The following is a 20,781-nucleotide window of genomic DNA, read 5'->3' as shown; positions in this document are numbered from 1 at the left end:
TTTGTCTGAATATATTGAAAGTCAAGTAAGAAAAAACAAGAGACAAAACACAGACTTCCTGCTGAGGATGAAAGGAACCTTCTTACGCTCAGATCGTCCTCCGTGACGTGATGAACATTCGACACAAAGGGGAGCTTGACAACTTCTGCTGTCAGGTTCATCTGCTGCCTTAGGCACTTGTATAGACACGGCAGGATGCTGCCCTGTAACACAAACACAAAGCTTAAGACTAGGGATGCACCGATCCACATTTTTTCACTTCCAATCCGATCCTGATACCCGAATTTGGATATGTGCCGATACCGATACTATTCCGATACCAGAGCTCTGTTTTCTTTAACATTATTATCATTATTGTTAATTTTACATGATGCTGTAATTTATCTTTTCTAAAGGCAAGTATGATATGTACAAATGTATGCATTTATGTCCCAAAAGGCAACTTGAGGTAAGTATAAGGTCAGAAAAGAAAGTCAGAAAACAGTCAATATTAAATTTAAGACAGATACCCATATAGGGTAACCTTCTTTTAGACTACCCCTCTCCAAATAAAATAGAAATAAAAAGGGCTGCTTTATCTGACCAGCACAAATGAAGTATACTGGCTCTTGTAGCAGAAACAAAAAAAACAAAAAAAAAAAAATATCACGGTTCATTTTCTTCCTGCTGTACCGAGAAGGGACATAAGTCAGGTAATAAAAAAATATTATTGGTGTGTGAATTACCTGTATGACTTAAGATTGTTTTGTTGATTAAAGTATGACTTTTTTTGGCCGATTTCTTACTGTACTATGACGTTTTTTATGACATTTTGAGGTCGAAAAAAAATTCACTTTTTTTGGCCGATTTTGACGCCATACTATACTATGACGTTTTTTATGACATTTTGAGGCCGAAAAATTTTTTGACTTTTTTTGCCTGAAAAAAACACCTTACTATACTATGACGTTTTTTATGACATTTTGAGGCCAAAAAAAATTTTGACTTTTTTTGGCCGATTTTGACACCTTACTATACTATGACGTTTTTTATGACATTTTGAGGTCGAAAGAAAATTCACTTTTTTTGGCCGATTTTGACGCCATACCATGACATTTTTTATGACATTTTGAGGTCATACTTAAGTATGATTCTTTTTGGCCGATTTTGACGCCTTACTATACTATGAAGTTTTTTATGACATTATGAGGTCAAAAAATTTTTTGACTTTTTTGGGTCGATTTTGACGCCTTACTTTACTATGATGTTTTTTTATGACATTTTGAGGTCATACTAAAGTATGATTCTTTTTGGCCGATTTTGACGCCTTACTGTACTATGACGTTTTTTATGAGATTTTGAGATCAAAAAATTTTTTGACTTTTTTGGGTCGATTTTGACGCCTTACTTTACTATGACGTTTTTTATGACATTTTGAGGTCATACTAAAGTATGATTCTTTTTGGCCGATTTTGACGCCATACTATATACTATGACGTTTTTTATGACATTTTGAGGCCATACTAAAGTTTGACTTTTTTTGCCCGAAAAAAACACCATACTATACTGTGACGTTTTTTATGACATTTTGAGGCCGAAAAAATTTTTGACTTTTGCCCGAAAAAAAGGCCATACTATACTATGACGTTTTTTATGACATTTTGAGGCCGAAAAATTTTTTGACTTTTTTTGCCCGAAAAAATCGCCATACTATACTATGACGTTTTTTATGACATTTTGAGGTCTAAAAAAATGTTGACTTTTTTTGCCCAAAAAAAAGGCCATATACTATGACGTTTTTTATGACATTTTGAGGCCGAAAAAAATTTTGACTTTTTTTGGCCGAAAAAAAGCCATACTATACTATGACCTTTTTTATGACATTTTGAGGTGGAAAAAAATTTTGACTTTTTTTGGCCGATTTTGACGCCTTACTATACTATGACGTTTTTTATGACATTTTGAGGTGAAAAAAATGTTTGAATTTTTTTGGCCAAAAAAAAACGGCATACTATACTATGACGTTTTTTATGACATTTTGATGTCGAAAAAAATTTTGACTATTTTTGCCCGAAAAAAACGCCATACTATACTATGACGTTTTTTATGACATTTTGAGGCCGAAAAAATTTTTGACTGTCTTTGGCCGATTTTGATGCATTACTATACTATGACGTTTTTTATGACATTTTGAGGCCGAAAAAAATTTTGATCTTTTTTGCCCGAAAAAAACGCCATACTATACTATGACGTTTTTTGACATTTTGAGGTGGAAAAAAATTTTGACTGTCTTTGGCCGATTTTGATGCCTTACTATGACGTTTTTTATGACATTTTGAGGCCGAAAAAAATTTAGACTGTCTTTGGCCGATTTTGATGCCTTACTATACTATGACGTTTTTTATGACATTTTGAGGTGAAAACATTTTTTGACTTTTTTTGGCCGAAAAAAACGCCATACTATACTATGACGTTTTTTATGACATTTAGAGGCCGAAAAAATTTTTGACTTTTTTTGCCCGAAAAAAACGCCATACTATACTATGACGTTTTTTATGAAATTTTGAGGTCTAAAAAAATTTTGACTTTTTTTGGCCGATTTGGCACCTTACTATACTATGACGTTTTTTATGACATTTTGAGGCCTAAAAAAATTTTGACTTTTTTTGGCCGAAAAAAACGCCATACTATACTATGACGTTTTTTATGACATTTTGAGGCCTAAAAAAATTTTGACTTTAATTGGCCGAAAAAAACGCCATACTATACTATGACGTTTTTTATGACATTTTGAGGTGAAAAAAAATTTTGACTTTTTTTGGCCGAAAAAAAAAGCCATACTATACTATGACGTTTTTTATGACATTTTGAGGTGAAAAAATTTTGACTTTTTTGGGCCGAAAAAAAACGCCATACTACACTATGACGTTTTTTATGACATTTTAAGGTCGAAAAAAATTTTGACTATTTTTGCCCGAAAAAAACACCATACTATACTATGACATTTTTTATGACATTTTGAGGCCTAAAAAAATTTTGACTTTTTTTGGCCGAAAAAAAGGCCATACTATACTATGACGTTTTTTATGACATTTTGAGGTGAAAAAAAATTTTGACTTTTTTTGGCCGAAAAAAGCCATACTATACTATGACGTTTTTTATGACATTTTGAGGTCGAAAAAATTTTTGACTGTCTTTGGCCGATTTTGATGCATTACTATACTATGACGTTTTTTATGACATTTTGAGGTGAAAAAAATTTTTGACTTTTTTTGGCTGAAAAAAACACCATACTATACTATGACGTTTTTTATGACATTTTGAGGCCTAAAAAAATTTTGACTTTAATTGGCCGAAAAAAAGGCCATACTATACTATGACGTTTTTTATGACATTTTGAGGCCGAAAAAATTTTTGACTTTTTTTGGCCGAAAAAAAACGCCATACTATACTATGACGTTTTTTATGACATTTTGAGGCCTAAAAAAATTTTGACTTTAATTGGCCGAAAAAAAGGCCATACTATACTATGACGTTTTTTATGACATTTTGAGGTGAAAAAAAATTTTGACTTTTTTTGGCCGAAAAAAAGCCATACTATACTATGACGTTTTTTATGACATTTTGAGGTCGAAAAAATTTTTGACTGTCTTTGGCCGATTTTGATGCATTACTATACTATGACGTTTTTTATGACATTTTGAGGTGAAAAAAAATTTTGACTTTTTTTGGCTGAAAAAAACACCATACTATACTATGACGTTTTTTATGACATTTTGAGGCCTAAAAAAATTTTGACTTTAATTGGCCGAAAAAAAGGCCATACTATACTATGACGTTTTTTATGACATTTTGAGGCCGAAAAAATTTTTGACTTTTTTTGGCCGAAAAAAACGCCATACTATACTATGACGTTTTTTATGACATTTTGAGGCCTAAAAAAATTTTGACTTTAATTGGCCGAAAAAAAGGCCATACTATACTATGACGTTTTTTATGACATTTTGACTGTCGAAAAAAATTTTGACGTTTTTTGGCCGAAAAAAACGGCATACTATACTATGACGTTTTTTATGACATTTAGAGGCCGAAAAATTTTTTGACTTTTTTTGCCCGAAAAAAACGCCATACTATACTATGACGTTTTTTATGAAATTTTGAGGTCTAAAAAAATTTTGACTTTTTTTGGCCGATTTGGCACCTTACTATACTATGACGTTTTTTATGACATTTTGAGGTCGAAAAAAATTTTGACTTTTTTTGGCCGAAAAAAACGCCATACTATACTATGACGTTTTTTATGACATTTTGAGGCCTAAAAAAATTTTGACTTTATTTGCCCAAAAAAAACCCCATACTATACTATGACGTTTTTTATGACATTTTGAAGGGAAAAAATTTTTTGACTTTTTTTGGCCGAAAAAAAGCCATACTATACTATGACGTTTTTTATGACATTTTGAGGTCTAAAAAAATTTTGACGTTTTTTGGCCGAAAAAAACGCCATACTATACTATGACGTTTTTTATGACATTTTGAGGCCGAAAATTTTTTTGACTTTTTTTGGCCGAAAAAAACGGCATACTATACTATGACGTTTTTTATGACATTTTGAGGTGAAAAAATTTTTTGACTTTTTTTGGCCGAAAAAAAAGCCATACTATACTATGACGTTTTTTATGACATTTTGAGGTCGAAAAATTTTTTGACTTTTTTTGGCCGAAAAAAACGGCATACTATACTATGACGTTTTTTATGACATTTTGAGGCCTAAAAAAATTTTGACTTTTTTTGGCCAATTTTGACGCCTTACTATACTATGACGTTTTTTATGACATTTTGAGGTCTAAAAAAATTTTGACTTTTTTTGCCCGAAAAAAACGCCATACTATATATACTATGACGTTCTTTATGACATTTTGAGGTGAAAAAAAATTTTGACTTTTTTTGGCCGAAAAAAACGCCATACTATACTATGACGTTTTTTATGACATTCTGAGGCCGAAAATTTTTTTGACTTTTTTTGGCCGAAAAAAAAGCCATACTATACTATGACGTTTTTTATGACATTTTGAGGCCTAAAAAAATTTTGACTTTTTTTGGCCGAAAAAAACGCCATACTATACTATGACGTTTTTTATGACATTTTGAGGCCGAAAATTTTTTTGACTTTTTTTGGCCGAAAAAAACGCCATACTATACTATGACGTTTTTTATGACATTTTGAGGTGAAAACATTTTTTGACTTTTTTTGGCCGAAAAAAAAACGCCATACTATACTATGACGTTTTTTATGACATTTTGACTGTCGAAAATTTTTTTTTTGACTTTTTTGCCCGAAAAAACCGCCATACTATACTATGACGTTTTTTATGAAATTTTGAGGTCTAAAAAAATTTTGACTTTTTTTGGCCGATTTGGCACCTTACTATACTATGACGTTTTTTATGACATTTTGAGGTCTAAAAAAATTTTGACTTTTTTTGGCCAAAAAAAAAAACGCCATACTATACTATGACGTTTTTTATGACATTTTGAGGTGGAAAAAAAATTTGACTTTTTTTGGCCGATTTTGATGCCTTACTATACTATGACGTTTTTCATGACATTTTGAGGCCGAAAAAAATTTTGACTTTTTTTGCCCGAAAAAACGCCATACTATACTATGACGTTTTTTATGACATTTTGAGGTCTAAAAAAATTTTGACTTTTTTTGGCCGAAAAAAACGCCATACTATACTATGACATTTTTTATGACATTTTGAGGTGAAAAAAATGTTTGAATTTTTTTGCTCGAAAAAAACGGCATACTATACTATGACGTTTTTTATGACATTTTGAGGTCTAAAAAATTTTTGACTTTTTTTGGCCGATTTTGACGCCTTACTATACTATGACGTTTTTTATGACATTTTGAGGTCTAAAAAAATTTTGACTTTTTTTGCCCGAAAAAAACGCCATACTATACTATGACGTTTTTTGACATTTTGAGGTGAAAAAAATGTTTGAATTTTTTTGCCCGAAAAAAACGGCATACTATACTATGACGTTTTTTATGACATTTTGAGGTCGAAAAAAATTTTGACTTTTTTTGCCCGAAAAAAACGGCATACTATACTATGACGTTTTTTATGACATTTTGAGGTCGAAAAAATTTTTGACTTTTTTTGGCCGAAAAAAAACGCCATACTATACTATGACGTTTTTTATGACATTTTGAGGTGAAAAAAAATTTTGACTTTTTTTGCCCGAAAAAAAAGCCATACTATACTTTGACGTTTTTTATGACATTCTGAGGCCGAAAAATTTTTTGACTTTTTTTGGCCGAAAAAAAAGCCATACTATACTATGACGTTTTTTATGACATTTTGAGGCCGAAAAATTTTTTGATTTTTTTTGCCCGAAAAAAAAGCCATACTATACTATGACGTTTTTTATGACATTTTGAGGCGGAAAAAATTTTGACTTTTTTTGGCCGAAAAAAACGCCATACTATACTATGACGTTTTTTATGACATTTTGAGGGCCGAAAAAAATTTTGACTTTTTTTGCCCGAAAAAAAACGCCATACTATACTATGACGTTTTTTATGACATTTTGAGGTGGAAAAAAATTTTGACTTTTTTTGGCCGATTTTGACGCCTTACTATACTATGACGTTTTTCATGACATTTTGAGGCCGAAAAAAATTTTGACTTTTTTTGCCCGAAAAAACGCCATACTATACTATGACGTTTTTTATGACATTTTGAGGTGGAAAAAAATTTTGACTTTTTTTGGCCGATTTTGAAGCCTTACTATACTATGACGTTTTTTATGACATTTTGAGGTCTAAAAAAATTTTGACTTTTTTTGCCCGAAAAAAACGCCATACTATACTATGACATTTTTTATGACATTTTGAGGTGGAAAAAAATTTTGACTTTTTTTGGCCGAAAAAAAAAGCCATACTATACTATGACGTTTTTTATGACATTTTGAGGTCGAAAAAAATTTTGACGTTTTTTGCCCGAAAAAAACGCAATACTATACTATGACGTTTTTTATATTTTGAGGCCGAAAATTTTTTTGACTTTTTTTGGCCGAAAAAAAAAAGCCATACTATACTATGACGTTTTTTATGACATTTTGACTGTCGAAAAAATTTTTGACTTTTTTTGGCCGAAAAAAACGGCATACTATACTATGACGTTTTTTATGAAATTTTGAGGTCTAAAAAAATTTTGACTTTTTTTGGCCGATTTGGCACCTTACTATACTATGACGTTTTTTATGACATTTTGAGGTCGAAAAAAATTTTGACTTTTTTTGGCCGAAAAAAACGCCATACTATACTATGACGTTTTTTATGACATTTTGAGGCCTAAAAAAATTTTTGACTTTATTTGCCCAAAAAAAAACCCCATACTATACTATGACGTTTTTTATGACATTTTGAGGTCTAAAAAAATTTTGACGTTTTTTGGCCGAAAAAAACGCCATACTATACTATGACGTTTTTTATGACATTTTGAGGCCGAAAATTTTTTTGACTTTTTTTGGCCGAAAAAAACGCCATACTATACTATGACGTTTTTTATGACATTTTGAGGTGAAAAAATTTTTTGACTTTTTTTGGCCGAAAAAAAAGCCATACTATACTATGACGTTTTTTATGACATTTTGAGGTCGAAAAATTTTTTGACTTTTTTTGGCCGAAAAAAACGGCATACTATACTATGACGTTTTTTATGACATTTTGAGGCCTAAAAAAATTTTGACTTTTTTTGGCCAATTTTGACGCCTTACTATACTATGACGTTTTTTATGACATTTTGAGGTCTAAAAAATTTTTGACTTTTTTTGGCCGAAAAAAACGCCATACTATACTATGACGTTTTTTATGACATTTTGAGGCCGAAAATTTTTTTGACTTTTTTTGGCCGAAAAAAACGCCATACTATACTATGACGTTTTTTATGACATTTTGAGGTGAAAAAATTTTTTGACTTTTTTTGGCCGAAAAAAAAGCCATACTATACTATGACGTTTTTTATGACATTTTGAGGTCGAAAAATTTTTTGACTTTTTTTGGCCGAAAAAAACGGCATACTATACTATGACGTTTTTTATGACATTTTGAGGCCTAAAAAAATTTTGACTTTTTTTGGCCAATTTTGACGCCTTACTATACTATGACGTTTTTTATGACATTTTGAGGTCTAAAAAAATTTTGACTTTTTTTGCCCGAAAAAAACGCCATACTATACTATGACGTTTTTTATGACATTTTGAGGTGAAAAAAAATTTTGACTTTTTTTGGCCGAAAAAAACGCCATACTATACTATGACGTTTTTTATGACATTCTGAGGCCGAAAAATTTTTTGACTTTTTTTGGCCGAAAAAAAAGCCATACTATACTATGACGTTTTTTATGACATTTTGAGGCCTAAATAATTTTTTGACTTTTTTTGCCCGAAAAAAACGCCATACTATACTATGACGTTTTTTATGACATTTTGAGGTGAAAAAATTTTTTGACTTTTCTTGTTCGAAAAAAAGCCATACTATACTATGACGTTTTTTATGACATTTTGAGGCCGAAAATTTTTTTTGACTTTTTTGGCCGAAAAAAACGCCATACTATACTATGACGTTTTTTATGACAATTTGAGGCCTAAAAAAATTTTGAATTTTTTTGCCCGAAAAAAACGGCATACTATACTATGACGTTTTTTATGACATTTTGAGGTGAAAAATTTTTTTGACTTTTTTCGGCCGAAAAAAACGCCATACTATACTATGACGTTTTTTATGACAATTTGAGGTCGAAAAAAATTTTGACTTTTTTTGCCCGAAAAAAACGGCATACTATACTATGACGTTTTTTATGACATTTTGAGGCCTAAAAAATTTTTTGACTTGTTTTGGCCGAAAAAAACGCCATACTATACTATGACGTTTTTTATGACATTTTGAGGCCGAAAAATTTTTTGACTTTTTTTGGCCGAAAAAAAAGCCATACTATACTATGACGTTTTTTATGACAATTTGAGGTCGAAAAAAATTTTGACTTTTTTTGCCCGAAAAAAACGGCATACTATACTATGACGTTTTTTATGACATTTTGAGGTGAAAATTTTTTTTGACTTTTTTCGGCCGAAAAAAACGCCATACTATACTATGACGTTTTTTATGACAATTTGAGGTCGAAAAAAATTTTGACTTTTTTTGCCCGAAAAAAACGGCATACTATACTATGACGTTTTTTATGAAATTTTGAGGCCTAAAAAATTTTTTGACTTTTTTTTGGCCGAAAAAAACGCCATACTATACTATGACGTTTTTTATGACATTTTGAGGCCGAAAAATTTTTTGACTTTTTTTGGCCGAAAAAAAAGCCATACTATACTATGACGTTTTTTATGACATTTTGAGGCCGAAAAAAAATTTGACTTTTTTTGGCCGATTTTGTTGCCTTACTATACTATGACGTTTTTTATGACATTTTGAGGTCTAAAAAAATTTTGACTTTTTTTTCCCGAAAAAACGCCATACTATACTATGACGTTTTTTATGACATTTTGAGGTGAAAAAATTTTTTGACTTTTTTTGCCCGAAAAAAAACGCCATACTATACTATGACGTTTTTTATGACATTTTGAGGGGAAAAAATTTTTTGACTTTTTTTGGCCGAAAAAAAAGCCATACTATACTATGACGTTTTTTATGACATTTTGAGGCAGAAAAAAATTTTGACGTTTTTTGCCCGAAAAAAACGCCATACTATACTATGACGTTTTTTAAGACATTTTGAGGGCTAAAAAATTTTTTGACTTTTTTTGGCCGAAAAAAACGCCATACTATACTATGACGTTTTTTTATGACATTTTGAGGTGGAAAAAAATTTTGACTTTTTTTGCCCGAACAAAAAGCCATACTATACTATGACGTTTTTTATGACATTTTGAGGCCGAAAAAATTTTTGACTTTTTTTGACCGAAAAAAACGCCATACTATACTATGACGTTTTTTATGACATTTTGAGGCTGAAAAATTTTTTTACTTTTTTTGCCCGAAAAAAAAAACCATACTATACTATGACGTTTTTTAAGGCATTTTGAGGTGAAAAATTTTTTTGACTTTTTTTGCCTGAAAAAAAAGCCATACTATACTATGACGTTTTTTATGACATTTTGAGGCCTAAATAATTTTTTGACTTTTTTGGCCAAAAAAAACGCCATACTATACTATGACGTTTTTTATGACATTTTGAGGTCGAAAAAATTTTTGACTTTTTTTGGCCGAAAAAAACGCCATACTATACTATGACGTTTTTTTATGACATTTTGAGGTGAAAGAAAAATTTTGACTTTTTTTGGCCGATTTTGACGCCTTACTATACTATGACGTTTTTTATGACATTTTGAGGTCTAAAAAAATTTTGACTTTTTTTGCCCGAAAAAAACGCCATACTATACTATGACGTTTTTTATGACATTTTGAGGTCGAAAAAATTTTTTACAATTTTTGCCCGAAAAAAAGCCATACTATACTATGACGTTTTTTATGACATTTTGAGGTCGAAAAAAATTTTGACTGTCTTTGGCCGAAAAAAAGCCATACTATACTATGACGTTTTTTATGACATTTTGAGACCAAAAAAATTTTTTGACTTTATTTGGCCGAAAAAAAGCCATACTATACTATGACGTTTTTTATGACATTTTGAGGTTGAAAAAAATTTTGACTTTCTTTCCCTGAAAAAAACGCCATACTATACTATGACGTTTTTTATGACATTTTGAGGCCGAAAAAATTTTTGACTTTTTTTGCCCGAAAAAAACGCCATACTATACTATGACGTTTTTTATGACATTTTGAGGTGAAAAAATTTTTTGACTTTTTTTGGCCGAAAAAAACGCCATACTATACTATGACGTTTTTTATGACATTTTGTGGTCTAAAAAAATTTTGACTTTAATTGGCCGAAAAAAAGGCCATACTATACTATGATGTTTTTTATGACATTTTGAGGTCGAAAAAAATTTTGACGTTTTTTGCCCGAAAAAAACGCAATACTATACTATGACGTTTTTTATATTTTGAGGCCGAAAATTTTTTTGACTTTTTTTGGCCGAAAAAAAAAGCCATACTATACTATGACGTTTTTTATGACATTTTGACTGTCGAAAAAATTTTTGACTTTTTTTGGCCGAAAAAAACGGCATACTATACTATGACGTTTTTTATGAAATTTTGAGGTCTAAAAAAATTTTGACTTTTTTTGGCCGATTTGGCACCTTACTATACTATGACGTTTTTTATGACATTTTGAGGTCGAAAAAAATTTTGACTTTTTTTGGCCGAAAAAAACGCCATACTATACTATGACGTTTTTTATGACATTTTGAGGCCTAAAAAAATTTTTGACTTTATTTGCCCAAAAAAAACCCCATACTATACTATGACGTTTTTTATGACATTTTGAAGGGAAAAAATTTTTTGACTTTTTTTGGCCGAAAAAAAGCCATACTATACTATGACGTTTTTTATGACATTTTGAGGTCTAAAAAAATTTTGACGTTTTTTGGCCGAAAAAAACGCCATACTATACTATGACGTTTTTTATGACATTTTGAGGCCGAAAAATTTTTTGACTTTTTTTGGCCGAAAAAAACGCCATACTATACTATGACGTTTTTTATGACATTTTGAGGCCTAAAAAAATTTTGACTTTTTTTGGCCAATTTTGACGCCTTACTATACTATGACGTTTTTTATGACATTTTGAGGTCTAAAAAAATTTTGACTTTTTTTGCCCGAAAAAAACGCCATACTATACTATGACGTTTTTTATGACATTTTGAGGTGAAAAAAAATTTTGACTTTTTTTGGCCGAAAAAAACGCCATACTATACTATGACGTTTTTTATGACATTCTGAGGCCGAAAAATTTTTTGACTTTTTTTGGCCGAAAAAAAAGCCATACTATACTATGACGTTTTTTATGACATTTTGAGGCCTAAAAAAATTTTGACTTTTTTTGGCCGAAAAAAACGCCATACTATACTATGACGTTTTTTATGACATTTTGAGGCCTAAAAAAATTTTGACTTTAATTGGCCGAAAAAAAGGCCATACTATACTATGACGTTTTTTATGACATTTTGAGGTGAAAACATTTTTTGACTTTTTTTGGCCGAAAAAAACGCCATACTATACTATGACGTTTTTTATGACATCTTGACTGTCGAAAAAAATTTTGACTTTTTTTGGCCGAAAAAAACACCATACTATACTATGACGTTTTTTATGACATTTTGAGGCCTAAAAAATGTTTGACTTTTTTTGGCCGAAAAAAACGGCATGCTATACTATGACGTTTTTTATGACATTTTGAGGTGAAAACATTTTTTGACTTTTTTTGGCCGAAAAAAACGCCATACTATACTATGACGTTTTTTATGACATTTTGACTGTCGAAAATTTTTTTTTTGACTTTTTTGGCCGAAAAAAACGCCATACTATACTATGACGTTTTTTATGACATTTAGAGGCCGAAAAAATTTTTGACTTTTTTTGCCCGAAAAAAACGCCATACTATACTATGACGTTTTTTATGAAATTTTGAGGTCTAAAAAAATTTTGACTTTTTTTGGCCGATTTGGCACCTTACTATACTATGACGTTTTTTATGACATTTTGAGGTCGAAAAAAATTTTGACTTTTTTTGGCCAAAAAAAAAAACGCCATACTATACTGTGACGTTTTTTATGACATTTTGAGGTCGAAAAAAATTTTGACTTTTTTTGGCCGAAAAAACGCCATACTATACTATGACGTTTTTTATGACATTTTGAGGTGGAAAAAAATTTTGACTTTTTTTGGCCGATTTTGACGCCTTACTATACTATGACGTTTTTCATGACATTTTGAGGCCGAAAAAATTTTTGACTTTTTTTGCCCGAAAAAACGCCATACTATACTATGACGTTTTTTATGACATTTTGAGGTCTAAAAAAATTTTGACTTTTTTTACCCGAAAGAAACGGCATACTATACTATGACGTTTTTTATGACATTTTGAGGTGGAAAAAAATTTTGACTTTTTTTGGCCGATTTTGACGCCTTACAATACTATGACGTTTTTTATGACATTTTGAGGTCGAAAAAATTTTTGACTTTTTTTGCCCGAAAAAAACGGCATACTATACTATGACGTTTTTTATGACATTTTGAGGTCGAAAAAATTTTTGACTTTTTTTGGCCGAAAAAAACGCCATACTATACTATGACGTTTTTTATGACATTTTGAGGCCTAAAAAAATTTTGACTTTATTTGCCCAAAAAAAACGCCATACTATACTATGACGTTTTTTAGGACATTTTGAAGGGAAAAATTTTTTTGACTTTTTTTGGCCGAAAAAAAGCCATACTATACTATGACGTTTTTTATGACATTTTGAGGTCGAAAAAAATTTTGACGTTTTTTGGCCGATTTGGCACCTTACTATACTATGACGTTTTTTATGACATTTTGAGGCCTAAAAAAATTTTGACTTTTTTTGGCCGATTTGGCACCTTACTATACTATGACGTTTTTTATGACATTTTGAGGTCTAAAAAAATTTTGACTTTTTTTGGCCAAAAAAAAAACGCCATACTATAGTGTGACGTTTTTTATGACATTTTGAGGTCGAAAAAAATTTTGACTTTTTTTCCCTGAAAAAAACGCCATACTATACTATGACGTTTTTTATGACATTTTGAGGCCTAAAAAAATTTTGACTTTAATTGGCCGAAAAAAAGGCCATACTATACTATGACGTTTTTTATGACATTTTGAGGCCTAAAAAAATTTTGACTTTTTTTGGCCAATTTTGACGCCTTACTATACTATGACGTTTTTTATGACATTTTGAGGTCTAAAAAATTTTTGACTTTTTTTGGCCGAAAAAAACGCCATACTATACTATGACGTTTTTTATGACATTTTGAGGCCGAAAATTTTTTTGACTTTTTTTGGCCGAAAAAAACGCCATACTATACTATGACGTTTTTTATGACATTTTGAGGTGAAAAAATTTTTTGACTTTTTTTGGCCGAAAAAAAAGCCATACTATACTATGACGTTTTTTATGACATTTTGAGGTCGAAAAATTTTTTGACTTTTTTTGGCCGAAAAAAACGGCATACTATACTATGACGTTTTTTATGACATTTTGAGGCCTAAAAAAATTTTGACTTTTTTTGGCCAATTTTGACGCCTTACTATACTATGACGTTTTTTATGACATTTTGAGGTCTAAAAAAATTTTGACTTTTTTTGCCCGAAAAAAACGCCATACTATACTATGACGTTTTTTATGACATTTTGAGGTGAAAAAAAATTTTGACTTTTTTTGGCCGAAAAAAACGCCATACTATACTATGACGTTTTTTATGACATTCTGAGGCCGAAAAATTTTTTGACTTTTTTTGGCCGAAAAAAAAGCCATACTATACTATGACGTTTTTTATGACATTTTGAGGCCTAAATAATTTTTTGACTTTTTTTGCCCGAAAAAAACGCCATACTATACTATGACGTTTTTTATGACATTTTGAGGTGAAAAAATTTTTTGACTTTTCTTGTTCGAAAAAAAGCCATACTATACTATGACGTTTTTTATGACATTTTGAGGCCGAAAATTTTTTTTGACTTTTTTGGCCGAAAAAAACGCCATACTATACTATGACGTTTTTTATGACAATTTGAGGCCTAAAAAAATTTTGAATTTTTTTGCCCGAAAAAAACGGCATACTATACTATGACGTTTTTTATGACATTTTGAGGTGAAAAATTTTTTTGACTTTTTTCGGCCGAAAAAAAACGCCATACTATACTATGACGTTTTTTATGACAATTTGAGGTCGAAAAAAATTTTGACTTTTTTTGCCCGAAAAAAACGGCATACTATACTATGACGTTTTTTATGACATTTTGAGGCCTAAAAAATTTTTTGACTTGTTTTGGCCGAAAAAAACGCCATACTATACTATGACGTTTTTTATGACATTTTGAGGCCGAAAAATTTTTTGACTTTTTTTGGCCGAAAAAAAAGCCATACTATACTATGACGTTTTTTATGACAATTTGAGGTCGAAAAAAATTTTGACTTTTTTTGCCCGAAAAAAACGGCATACTATACTATGACGTTTTTTATGACATTTTGAGGTGAAAATTTTTTTTGACTTTTTTCGGCCGAAAAAAACGCCATACTATACTATGACGTTTTTTATGACAATTTGAGGTCGAAAAAAATTTTGACTTTTTTTGCCCGAAAAAAACGGCATACTATACTATGACGTTTTTTATGAAATTTTGAGGCCTAAAAAATTTTTTGACTTTTTTTTGGCCGAAAAAAAACGCCATACTATACTATGACGTTTTTTATGACATTTTGAGGCCGAAAAATTTTTTGACTTTTTTTGGCCGAAAAAAAAGCCATACTATACTATGACGTTTTTTATGACATTTTGAGGCCGAAAAAAAATTTGACTTTTTTTGGCCGATTTTGTTGCCTTACTATACTATGACGTTTTTTATGACATTTTGAGGTCTAAAAAAATTTTGACTTTTTTTTCCCGAAAAAACGCCATACTATACTATGACGTTTTTTATGACATTTTGAGGTGAAAAAATTTTTTGACTTTTTTTGCCCGAAAAAAACGCCATACTATACTATGACGTTTTTTATGACATTTTGAGGGGAAAAAATTTTTTGACTTTTTTTGGCCGAAAAAAAAGCCATACTATACTATGACGTTTTTTATGACATTTTGAGGCAGAAAAAAATTTTGACGTTTTTTGCCCGAAAAAAACGCCATACTATACTATGACGTTTTTTAAGACATTTTGAGGGCTAAAAAATTTTTTGACTTTTTTTGGCCGAAAAAAACGCCATACTATACTATGACGTTTTTTTATGACATTTTGAGGTGGAAAAAAATTTTGACTTTTTTTGCCCGAACAAAAAGCCATACTATACTATGACGTTTTTTATGACATTTTGAGGCCGAAAAAATTTTTGACTTTTTTTGACCGAAAAAAACGCCATACTATACTATGACGTTTTTTATGACATTTTGAGGCTGAAAAATTTTTTTACTTTTTTTGCCCGAAAAAAAAAAACCATACTATACTATGACGTTTTTTAAGGCATTTTGAGGTGAAAAATTTTTTTGACTTTTTTTGCCTGAAAAAAAAGCCATACTATACTATGACGTTTTTTATGACATTTTGAGGCCTAAATAATTTTTTGACTTTTTTGGCCAAAAAAAACGCCATACTATACTATGACGTTTTTTATGACATTTTGAGGTCGAAAAAATTTTTGACTTTTTTTGGCCAAAAAAACGCCATACTATACTATGACGTTTTTTTATGACATTTTGAGGTGAAAGAAAAATTTTGACTTTTTTTGGCCGATTTTGACGCCTTACTATACTATGACGTTTTTTATGACATTTTGAGGTCTAAAAAAATTTTGACTTTTTTTGCCCGAAAAAAACGCCATACTATACTATGACGTTTTTTATGACATTTTGAGGTCGAAAAAATTTTTTACAATTTTTGCCCGAAAAAAAGCCATACTATACTATGACGTTTTTTATGACATTTTGAGGTCGAAAAAAATTTTGACTGTCTTTGGCCGAAAAAAAGCCATACTATACTATGACGTTTTTTATGACATTTTGAGACCAAAAAAATTTTTTGACTTTATTTGGCCGAAAAAAAGCCATACTATACTATGACGTTTTTTATGACATTTTGAGGTTGAAAAAAATTTTGACTTTCTTTCCCTGAAAAAAACGCCATACTATACTATGACGTTTTTTATGACATTTTGAGGCCGAAAAAATTTTTGACTTTTTTTGCCCGAAAAAAACGCCATACTATACTATGACGTTTTTTATGACATTTTGAGGTGAAAAAATTTTTTGACTTTTTTTGGCCGAAAAAAACGCCATACTATACTATGACGTTTTTTATGACATTTTGTGGTCTAAAAAAATTTTGACTTTAATTGGCCGAAAAAAAGGCCATACTATACTATGATGTTTTTTATGACATTTTGAGGTCGAAAAAAATTTTGACGTTTTTTGCCCGAAAAAAACGCAATACTATACTATGACGTTTTTTATATTTTGAGGCCGAAAATTTTTTTGACTTTTTTTGGCCGAAAAAAAAAGCCATACTATACTATGACGTTTTTTATGACATTTTGACTGTCGAAAAAATTTTTGACTTTTTTTGGCCGAAAAAAACGGCATACTATACTATGACGTTTTTTATGAAATTTTGAGGTCTAAAAAAATTTTGACTTTTTTTGGCCGATTTGGCACCTTACTATACTATGACGTTTTTTATGACATTTTGAGGTCGAAAAAAATTTTGACTTTTTTTGGCCGAAAAAAACGCCATACTATACTATGACGTTTTTTATGACATTTTGAGGCCTAAAAAAATTTTTGACTTTATTTGCCCAAAAAAAACCCCATACTATACTATGACGTTTTTTATGACATTTTGAAGGGAAAAAATTTTTTGACTTTTTTTGGCCGAAAAAAAGCCATACTATACTATGACGTTTTTTATGACATTTTGAGGTCTAAAAAAATTTTGACGTTTTTTGGCCGAAAAAAACGCCATACTATACTATGACGTTTTTTATGACATTTTGAGGCCGAAAAATTTTTTGACTTTTTTTGGCCGAAAAAAACGCCATACTATACTATGACGTTTTTTATGACATTTTGAGGCCTAAAAAAATTTTGACTTTTTTTGGCCAATTTTGACGCCTTACTATACTATGACGTTTTTTATGACATTTTGAGGTCTAAAAAAATTTTGACTTTTTTTGCCCGAAAAAAACGCCATACTATACTATGACGTTTTTTATGACATTTTGAGGTGAAAAAAAATTTTGACTTTTTTTGGCCGAAAAAAAACGCCATACTATACTATGACGTTTTTTATGACATTCTGAGGCCGAAAAATTTTTTGACTTTTTTTGGCCGAAAAAAAAGCCATACTATACTATGACGTTTTTTATGACATTTTGAGGCCTAAAAAAATTTTGACTTTTTTTGGCCGAAAAAAACGCCATACTATACTATGACGTTTTTTATGACATTTTGAGGCCTAAAAAAATTTTGACTTTAATTGGCCGAAAAAAAGGCCATACTATACTATGACGTTTTTTATGACATTTTGAGGTGAAAACATTTTTTGACTTTTTTTGGCCGAAAAAAACGCCATACTATACTATGACGTTTTTTATGACATCTTGACTGTCGAAAAAAATTTTGACTTTTTTTGGCCGAAAAAAACACCATACTATACTATGACGTTTTTTATGACATTTTGAGGCCTAAAAAATGTTTGACTTTTTTTGGCCGAAAAAAACGGCATGCTATACTATGACGTTTTTTATGACATTTTGAGGTGAAAACATTTTTTGACTTTTTTTGGCCGAAAAAAACGCCATACTATACTATGACGTTTTTTATGACATTTTGACTGTCGAAAATTTTTTTTTTGACTTTTTTGGCCGAAAAAAACGCCATACTATACTATGACGTTTTTTATGACATTTAGAGGCCGAAAAAATTTTTGACTTTTTTTGCCCGAAAAAAACGCCATACTATACTATGACGTTTTTTATGAAATTTTGAGGTCTAAAAAAATTTTGACTTTTTTTGGCCGATTTGGCACCTTACTATACTATGACGTTTTTTATGACATTTTGAGGTCGAAAAAAATTTTGACTTTTTTTGGCCAAAAAAAAAAACGCCATACTATACTGTGACGTTTTTTATGACATTTTGAGGTCGAAAAAAATTTTGACTTTTTTTGGCCGAAAAAACGCCATACTATACTATGACGTTTTTTATGACATTTTGAGGTGGAAAAAAATTTTGACTTTTTTTGGCCGATTTTGACGCCTTACTATACTATGACGTTTTTCATGACATTTTGAGGCCGAAAAAATTTTTGACTTTTTTTGCCCGAAAAAACGCCATACTATACTATGACGTTTTTTATGACATTTTGAGGTCTAAAAAAATTTTGACTTTTTTTACCCGAAAGAAACGGCATACTATACTATGACGTTTTTTATGACATTTTGAGGTGGAAAAAAATTTTGACTTTTTTTGGCCGATTTTGACGCCTTACAATACTATGACGTTTTTTATGACATTTTGAGGTCGAAAAAATTTTTGACTTTTTTTGCCCGAAAAAAACGGCATACTATACTATGACGTTTTTTATGACATTTTGAGGTCGAAAAAATTTTTGACTTTTTTTGGCCGAAAAAAACGCCATACTATACTATGACGTTTTTTATGACATTTTGAGGCCTAAAAAAATTTTGACTTTATTTGCCCAAAAAAAACGCCATACTATACTATGACGTTTTTTAGGACATTTTGAAGGGAAAAATTTTTTTGACTTTTTTTGGCCGAAAAAAAGCCATACTATACTATGACGTTTTTTATGACATTTTGAGGTCGAAAAAAATTTTGACGTTTTTTGGCCGATTTGGCACCTTACTATACTATGACGTTTTTTATGACATTTTGAGGCCTAAAAAAATTTTGACTTTTTTTGGCCGATTTGGCACCTTACTATACTATGACGTTTTTTATGACATTTTGAGGTCTAAAAAAATTTTGACTTTTTTTGGCCAAAAAAAAAACGCCATACTATAGTGTGACGTTTTTTATGACATTTTGAGGTCGAAAAAAATTTTGACTTTTTTTCCCTGAAAAAAACGCCATACTATACTATGACGTTTTTTATGACATTTTGAGGCCTAAAAAAATTTTGACTTTAATTGGCCGAAAAAAAGGCCATACTATACTATGACGTTTTTTATGACATTTTGAGGTCTAAAAAATTTTTGACTTTTTTTGCCCGAAAAAAACGCCATACTATACTATGACGTTTTTTATGACATTTTGAGGTGAAAAAAATTTTTGACTTTTTTTGCCCGAAAAAAAAGCCATACTATACTATGACGTTTTTTATGACATTTTGAGGCCGAAAAAAATTTTGACTTTTTTTGCCCGAAAAAAACGCCATACTATACTATGACGTTTTTTATGACATTTTGAGGCCGAAAAAAATTTTGACTTTTTTTGCCCGAAAAAAACGCCATACTATACTATGACGTTTTTTATGACATTTTGAGGTCTAAAAAAATTTTGACTTTTTTTGCCCGAAAAAAACGCCATACTATACTATGACGTTTTTTATGACATTTTGAGGTGGAAAAAAATTTTGACTTTTTTTGGCCGATTTTGATGCCTTACTATACTATGACGTTTTTCATGACATTTTGAGGCCGAAAATTTTTTTGACTTTTTTTGCCCGAAAAAAAAGCCATACTATACTATGACGTTTTTTATGACATTTTGAGGCCGAAAAAATTTTTGACTTTTTTTGCCCGAAAAAAACGCCATACTATACTATGACGTTTTTTATGACATTTTGAGGTCTAAAAAAATTTTGACTTTTTTTGCCCGAAAAAAACGCCATACTATACTATGACGTTTTTTATGACATTTTGAGGTGGAAAAAAATTTTGACTTTTTTTGGCCAATTTTGATGCCTTACTATACTATGACGTTTTTCATGACATTTTGAGGCCGAAAAAAATTTTGACTTTTTTTGCCCGAAAAAACGCCATACTATACTATGACGTTTTTTATGACATTTTGAGGTCGAAAAAAATTTTGACTTTTTTTACCCGAAAGAAACGGCATACTAT

The 20,781-nt window shown here is 30.2% G+C and overlaps 1 protein-coding gene across 2 annotated transcripts in view; it reads right to left on the bottom strand.

The window, feature by feature from the left end:
- Nucleotides 1–20,781, bottom strand: part of akna (AT-hook transcription factor) — a 55,664-nt gene that overhangs the window by 3,194 nt on the left and 31,689 nt on the right. The window contains exon 19 of one of the 2 annotated variants that reach the window (XM_041058946.1): nt 87–203. In XM_041058946.1, coding sequence (XP_040914880.1) covers nt 87–203 — 117 coding nt within the window. Of the gene's footprint in view, nt 1–55; nt 204–20,781 lie in introns of both variants that reach the window. The other variant, XM_041058947.1, reaches the window with a different exon arrangement.

Source organism: Toxotes jaculatrix, chromosome 16, assembly GCF_017976425.1.
Source record: "Toxotes jaculatrix isolate fToxJac2 chromosome 16, fToxJac2.pri, whole genome shotgun sequence".
In the NCBI taxonomy this organism is placed as follows: Eukaryota; Metazoa; Chordata; class Actinopteri; family Toxotidae; genus Toxotes; species Toxotes jaculatrix.
Note: the sequence above shows the minus strand (reverse complement) of the source record. Positions and strands in the feature narration are given on the sequence as shown.